Source organism: Gobio gobio (genome assembly GCF_949357685.1).
Source record: "Gobio gobio genome assembly, chromosome: 4".
NCBI lineage: Eukaryota > Metazoa > Chordata > Actinopteri > Cypriniformes > Gobionidae > Gobio > Gobio gobio.
Window position 1 is genome coordinate 45,551,277 of NC_137100.1, and position 8,112 is coordinate 45,559,388.

Sequence of the window (8,112 nt, forward strand, 5' to 3'; positions counted from 1 at the left end):
TATATATATACCTGAGAAAGGAAATTCATATCTCTTGTAGTTTCCACCACGGATTTGGCTTTGGCTGTGGATCTATTGGTGGAACACAAAATCAGGCCTGAATTTTACCAATACTATGACAAAATTAATACACCATGGTTATCAATATTTCATCAAACTATACGTGCTTGACCTGTAGATGACTCAGCTGTGCATCTATGGCGTCCAGTAGTACATCACAGTGGTCATGGGACAATGCCTCAGGTATAACAAGTCCATAAACATCAACCCCCTCATCCACATCTGAGAAGAAAAGAGGTATACAGCATGTTGTACTGCAGTAGATGCAGTGTATAAGCATGAAAGGGAATGCCAACTGTTCTGACCTGCAGAGAGCAGTTCATCAGTGTTTTCTCCAGATCCATCATTTTCCATGGTTGTTCTAAAAAAAGACTTATGCAATCACTTATGCATAAGATGTAAAACTAACATATCTCTTTGGAATCTAGAGCATTTGAGCTGGAATGGAGGCAGACAGTTTAAAGGGGGGAGTTGCTGGTTATGTGGTTGCCTGGGAAACGCAACAGAAAGGGTCCCCAACAAACACTAGGGCCTCTTACATACAAAGAACCTCATAAAGTCTAATAAAGAACCAACTTTTTAACATTTCACACTATCATGCAAAGCTGCTGCATACCTCATATGTGTGTGTTTTTGTGTTTAGTGTGTTTTTTTATTATTTATATTTATGCTAAGAAATAGCTAGGTTGATTTACAGTTGTATTTTAACAGAAAAATCCCAAATCGAAAAAACTTTTGTTGTTCGGGAAGAAAGATTACACACATACTACAATATGCACAATTATCCATAGCTCTCATTGAATTAAGTAATTAAAGTTTTTGGACTTACGTCTACGTATTTCCACTCTAGTTTCCTCTAGACACTGGCCTGTACAACAGAAATTGGTTGACATGAACACATCCATGCGCCGCTGCAGTGGCATGGCAACTACACACACCCACTAACTGCCTGTCGGAAACGAGATTTATTTTTTTGTTTAGTATTTTTTATTTATCAGCTTTATATATGTATTTCGATATTTTTAAAGTAAAAGAATGGACGTATATAATTACCAGACACATAAATAGACGTAATTCGTACATTTTAGCAGCACATAAAATAAAACAGCCTGGGGATTTTTTATCCACAATCTGGCAACCCCAGTCATCTCGCAAATATCGCGATAGAGTTGATATCTTCGCGCTGACAGTGCAGTGAAACAAGTTTCCATTCCTGATGATTACAAAACAGTAGGTCGAAATTAATTTATTATATTTTACCCGTTTAAACGAATAAGGCTATTACATACTTTTTGAGATTCAATGATGTCTTATCAATTAGATTGACTTTGAATTATTATGCTAACCAGCTAGTATTATTGTTATAAAGATGTCAGCAGCTTGTATCTTTAGAAGCACTAACGTTAGGATGTCTGAAATGATTAATGCTGCCTTCATGTGCTATCGGAATTTTCCTACTTCCCACTTCTGAAGTCGTTATTATGAGCTCATCGTATTCAAATTTTGACTTGAGAGGGCGTTCATGTACAATTTTTTAACTAGGAAACTAGTATTTACGGTGATTTCGATAGCACGTGAAGGCAGCATTAATCCAAGCAGTACTTTATGTCCATCCACCTAATATGTGTCTCTTTGTCTGTCAGTCTGAAGAGAGAGAGAGAGGCTATCCTATAATAATTTACCATGGCTGTTCTCGCATAGTAAACAGATTAAATGTAGTAACGTTATACGGTGTTCATTAAAATAATTATCATTACCAGAGATGGGTCAGTGTAACATTGGTTTCAAATATATAAACATTTGTTGTAAGAATAGTTATTCAAATATTCCACTGTCCAGTTCCTGGGCTACTGCTACTGTATATGAGAGTGAACTAGCAACCTCACTGTAAGCCTCACTCTGAAAATCCTGATCATTTAGGTAAGCACCACCCCATCGGTAAATATCATTCAAATGGTCTAACGTTATGTGTTTATCAGGTGAAGTAGAAAATGGCCTCGTATTTCGATGAGCATGACTGTGAGCCCACGAATCCAGAAGAACAGTACCGACAGAACGCCTTGCTGGAGCTTGCCAGGTAACTAGCACGACAGTGCCATCTAGAGGAGCAAAAAAACATCTAAAACATGTTTGGCTAACACGTTTAAACCTTTTACAGTCTATGGTATAAAAATTAGTATATAGACCAATATTTAGCTCGAACGGCTCGCCAATGGCCAATGTTATTGTTGTTTTAACAATTTTAGTAAATTTAAAGCTTTTTTTCGTCAAAGGATCCTGAAACAAATGTATCACAATCAGAGGCGGACAGTAGTGAAGTATTTTTATTCTGCTGAAGTAGCACATTTTTCAAGTGTTTTTCTTTGGAAAACTTTTACTTCACAACATTCCAAAGCATAATATTGTATTAGTATTAATATAATAATTTCATATTGAATATCATTTAATACTTAATTACATAAATAAAGTAGTAAAAATTACATAAATAAAGTAGTAAAAAATTGTACTTTCTTACTTTTACTCAAGTAAACGAAGTAAACGTTTTCCAAATAAAAACACTCATAAAGTACATATACTTGAAAAATGTACTTGAGTAGAAAGTAAAAATACTTCTGTACTGTCCACCTCTGATCACAATTTCCGCAAAAATATTAAGCAGCAACTGTTTTCAACTTTGAAATGTTTATTGAGCACCAAATCAGTACATTTGAATGATTTCTGAAGGATCGTGTGACGCTGAAGACTGGAGTAATGATGCTGAAAATGCAGCTTTGTCATCACAGGAATATATATAAAGAAAACAGTTTTTTTAAGTTGTAATAATATTTCACAATATATGTAGCCTTGGTGTGTAAATGTACCTTCTAAAACTATAAAAAACTTAAAGACCCCAAACTTTTGAACGGTACTGTAGGTAGGTAATGAATGGTGTACCCTTAATTAATAGTATTAGCACTAATAGTAGTTAGTTCGTATTAAACCAACCTTTATAGTTTTTGTCAGCTTTGTAGATGAGAATGTAATGATAGTGCTTACCATTTGAAACACTTTGCGGCTGTAGGTCTCTGATGCAGGGTCTTGACATAGACTCGGGTTCATTTGATTTGTCGGATTGGGACCAACGTCTCCCCCCTCCTGCAGCCAAAGCTGTGGTTCAGAGTCTTCCTGTGGTCATCATCTCCCCTGAACAAGCAGGTAACAGGCTACTCATTCATAATCATGTGCAAACTTCACATTAAAAGAAGACATTATTGCATGAAGGAACATTAGCATTGGCAGTAAAGATAATTGATAATAACTGTAGGTAAATGTTTCCTTGTGTTGTGGCATTGATTGAATTCAAGGGTCTTAAATCCTTGCTGTCATTCTTCAAGCGCTTTCTTCATTTGACAGACAAAGGACTGAAGTGTCCTGTGTGTTTATTGGAGTTTGAGGAGGAGGAGACTGTGAGAGAGATGCCCTGTAAACATCTATTCCACACAGGATGCATCCTGCCTTGGCTCAGTAAGGTACGTTTAGTGGTTCAATCTTCCATATGATCCAGAAGTAAATACACTACTGTTCAAAGGTTTGGGGCCAGAAAGATATACAAGTGACAGTAAAACTCTTACATTGTTACTAAAAACAATCTATCTATATTAATCAAATAATCCTGAAGAAAATGCATCACAGTTTCCTCAAAATATTATGGCTGATGAAATTTCAGCTTTGCCAGGAATTAAAGGGTTTGTTCACCCAAAAATGAAAATTACCCCATGATTTACTCACCCTCAAGCCATCCTAAGTGTATATGACATTCTTCTTTCAGACGAATACAATCGGAGTTATATTAAAAAATGTCCTGGCTACTCCAAGCTTTATAATGGCAGCCAACATTTGAAGCCCAAAGAAGTGCATTCATCCATTATAAACGTACTCCACATGGCTCCGGGGGTTTATAAAGGCCTATTTAAAACTTTATAAAGTAAAATATCTAGATTCCGCCAGACTGCCTTCCATATTCAATTTACGAAAACTTTTAATTGTTACAATATTTCACAATATTACAGTTTTTACTGTACAAATAAATGCAGCCTTGATGAGCATAAGATACTTTTTTCTAAACTTTTGAACCGTAATTTACATGGATAATGTTTAATGTTTCTATATAACATTACAGACCAATTCATGTCCCTTGTGTCGACTTGAACTACCCACTGACAATCCAGACTATGAGGAGTTCAAAAAAGATAAGGTAAGACTGTGCCTTATTTACTGACGGAACCTCGGTTTCCTGAAATGAGGGAACAAGACGTTACGTTCATGCTGTGTTTAGGGTTGGGTACCGAACTCGGTACTTTTAAGGGCACCGACCGAATTACGTCGGTACTACCGAGTACCGATTCACATTAAATCAATCGGTACCAAATTCCGGTACCTGAGAACGCATCTGGTGATATAGACTAGTGTCTGTGAATATTAAACCCGCACAAAGACTATTTAAATACGAATCCTGTGTCCCTGTGCAAATGGATGCCGTAGACGCACGGTTTACCACACACACACACACACACTCTCAGAATCTCGCGTGACGGTCGCATGTTTCCATCTCTGCCGTCTCATATGAGGACATGAACGCACAAACGTCATCTCCGGAGCAACTGAGTCACTTTATGAGCATTTTACCGTTTCGTTTGAGAAAAACTACCGTCATATCATAAACACACAGAAACTCAAAAGGTCTTCACGGCAACCCGTCAAATTAAAAGTTTGGTTTATCTTGACAAATACATCACTGTTGTACAGTAGAATTTAGATACGTCTCAATGTAATAATAATACTAACACAAATGTAATAATAATAAATTATCATAACTTTATTTTTTAAGTAATAAATTACATTTTTTCTCCATGTTTTAATTTGAACCGTATAAAGCTCAGTTGTGCAGCACTTTGTTTGACAAAATAAAAGTTTAAATTAAAAGATTAATTAAATTAACGTATTTTGTCTTCATTTGATTACCAGAAAATACACATCACATAATTTGTGGGAAATCTTTTCATAGAAATTAAATTAAAAAGAAAAAAATAATATGGTTGTTTTTATTAATTAAATTAAGTACCTAGTTGCCTACTATTTACTAGTAAATATTACAGTAAAGAAACATCACAGACAATGGCAAACCGACACCAGGGCAACTATGGCGTAATGTCAATAACACTTGACTTACACAAATGACTTACAGGTTATTTATAGTTAATTTTAACCGAATTTCGGGTACCGGTTACCGGTTAAAACCCCAACCCTAGCTGTGTTACTTATATTCATGTTTTTTTGTGACTGGCTTATTCAGGCGAAAGATGCTGTTCAGCGCCGTGTTATATAGCCATTGGCTTTTGCAAGGCATAATAGTGTGATTCAATCAGGCTTCAGTATTTCTAGAAGAAAGGTGTTTTCCCATAGCGTCATCAGATGATGCAACGTCTCATTCCCTCTTTTCAGGAAACCGAGGTTACGTCAGTAACCGGAGACGTTTTCTGTTTAAAGTCATGCACAGTTATTTCTGTAACTCATTTATTGTGTTTTTCTTTACAATGAATGAACACCTTAAGAATATACCCAAGCATTTAGTGCGTTTGTATGTTTTTAAAGGAACGGAGAAGACAAAGAGAACACAGATTAGAGGATCTACATGGAGCCATGTACACATGACCTCAGCATCTCAAAAACTTGATACAAATACAAATATATGAATTCAACTTTCAGTTTGTTGGAAGTGAGTTTACTGCGCAGGGACCAGGCTTTGAAATCATTTTGTTTGCTTGTACTTAAAGACTATTTTGTTATCCCTTTTAAGGTTGCGTTTGTATGGCTATGCACTGAAAACTGTTTGTATGAAACTCTAATGTAGCCTTATAAATCTGATTTTATTAAATGTTTTAAAGCAATGTTTATATTGTGAATTTGAATTAGTTTGCTCCATGATCTCATATGGATTCATTTTGCTCCCTGAAGAGATTTCTTACTGAATAAAGTGCTGAATAAATCTTTATTGTGCTGATCATAAGCAATGAAGGCCATAGTTAATGACAATGGTCATGACTTTATTAGTGGACTTTTACATTGTCCTCGTTCCAGTCAGTAAATGAAACCCTCCTTATATAATATGGTAGAACTCTACCTCATGGAAAATGTGTAAATTTTAGGTGTTTATGTAAAATGATGTAATGACTCAACCTTGCTGAGACAGACTTGTAATGACTTTACTAATGTCCAAGCAGGAAATTGTCTGAATTCATAAAAAGTCAAATTGTCTTTTCCACATTTTTAAAATAAAAAAATGAGCTTCTCTTAACATTGTGTATTATTAGTAAGTGTGTAGAAGAATTGATCTTTGAATGATCACAGACAGAGGTACAGATACACTTGTTTATTTTCCATCAGATGTTTTGGTAATTATTCAATATAAATCTCTTGTCAAAGAAAATCATTGAAATTATACATACATTTTACTTATTTACATAAGTAATTTATAAAATAAAAATATTGTTTGCATCGTTTCTATTTCAATTTTGGAGTGTGATCCTCAAGTCTCTGTTCTGTTCTCAACAGACGCATTGTGTTGATAAAAAATACTTTGATTACATCATTTAAAGGCATCAGAAAAATAACTTCTATCCAGAGAACAGCTGCAATTCATGAAACATCCAAGAAATAAACATCATCAACCAAAAACACATATTTCAATCATTTTCATGTAAGGAGATTCAGATAGTCCTGTTTTTAAAGTGTGGGATCCTCAATCCTATATATATAAGTGAAGGCTCTTACAAACATTGTCTCACAAGCACAGATACATTGCAAAAGTTGGCAACAAAATTAAATGAAAATATCTAACAATTTTCCCATGTGATTTTAAAGTATTTGTCCAAGTCTAAGAAACAATTCTTACACAACCGTTTGCTCTTAGGTGACCAATAAATGACTAACCTAGTATTCAGATAATATAATATGCTCTATATGCATTGACAAGTATTGCATGTAGTTTATACCAAATGAAAAAGGCAATGAGAAATGACATTAACATCGACTTTAGGTTTATAAGCTCATTTAAACATGCTTTACATTACTCAAGGTTTTATTCCCTTTTATTTTTGTTTAAATTACGTTTGACCCGTTATGTTACTGTACCTCTATATGCAGTTTGGTTTGAGTTGAGTGTATCGTGTAATGACCAAATAATAAATTGTGGAGGTAGCAATGAAAAAAAAAAACATCTTTCAAAATGATATTTAATGGATGGTTTCAGTTGTACAATGCAGCCCTGTGAATCTTCCCTTGCATGCGAAGAGCAAGAAACAATATTTCAAATAGCTCTCCAATAATAGAGGAGTCAACAGAGATAAACATGTATGACGCCTAGAGACCACGTCTAAATTTACAGTCTAATCATTGGCATGAAACGTATCTGTCCCATTGAAGGGCAGCAAACAAACAGAGACAATAAATGGCACATTTCTGTGTGAAATTTAAACGTTAAAGCACAATAAATCACAATACAGACCATTTGACTGACAGTCTGAATTGGAAACATCACACAAATACTACCGTAATGTTAAGGCCACCATAACCACTCGACCCTCAGAAAGTTCAAACATGGTTTCCTAGGTTCCAGCCTAGAGACCAGTCAATTTCATTCATATAAACGCTTCAAAGTGTGATAATATTGCAGTACTGTCATTTTCTCAGTGGCTATGTGTCCTGCTACACAAACACAATGAAAGTTAAAGGAATCAAAAGGCATATTTAGCTAAATAAAATGAATCCTTTGGCAACAGAGATAAACAAAAACTGATGAGCTGATAATGTAAAATATCACTTTTCACACCAGCTTGGTTAGTTATGTTATGGTGAAACGCAAAGCAATCAGGAAAGATATGCAAGCAAATTCACAATGTAAAACGCTGAATGGATGTGGCATTTTGAGTGGTTTTAATGACCCTTGACAGAGAAAAAATAAAGAAATTTTATTTTAAAAATATATATATATATATATAATATATAAAACGTACA

At 34.8% G+C, this 8,112-nt stretch overlaps 1 protein-coding gene across 1 annotated transcript; it reads left to right on the top strand.

The window, feature by feature from the left end:
• Positions 1-1,206: 1,206 nt before the first annotated feature.
• rnf181 (ring finger protein 181) lies at positions 1,207-5,987 on the top strand. Its single transcript, XM_079816238.1, has 6 exons — positions 1,207-1,290; positions 2,040-2,137; positions 3,122-3,255; positions 3,454-3,569; positions 4,220-4,294; positions 5,692-5,987. The coding sequence occupies exons 2-6, from the start codon at positions 2,052-2,054 to the stop codon at positions 5,749-5,751; spliced, it is 471 nt and encodes a 156-aa protein (XP_079672364.1). The 5' UTR covers positions 1,207-1,290; positions 2,040-2,051; the 3' UTR covers positions 5,752-5,987.
• The last annotated feature ends 2,125 nt before the right edge of the window (positions 5,988-8,112 follow it).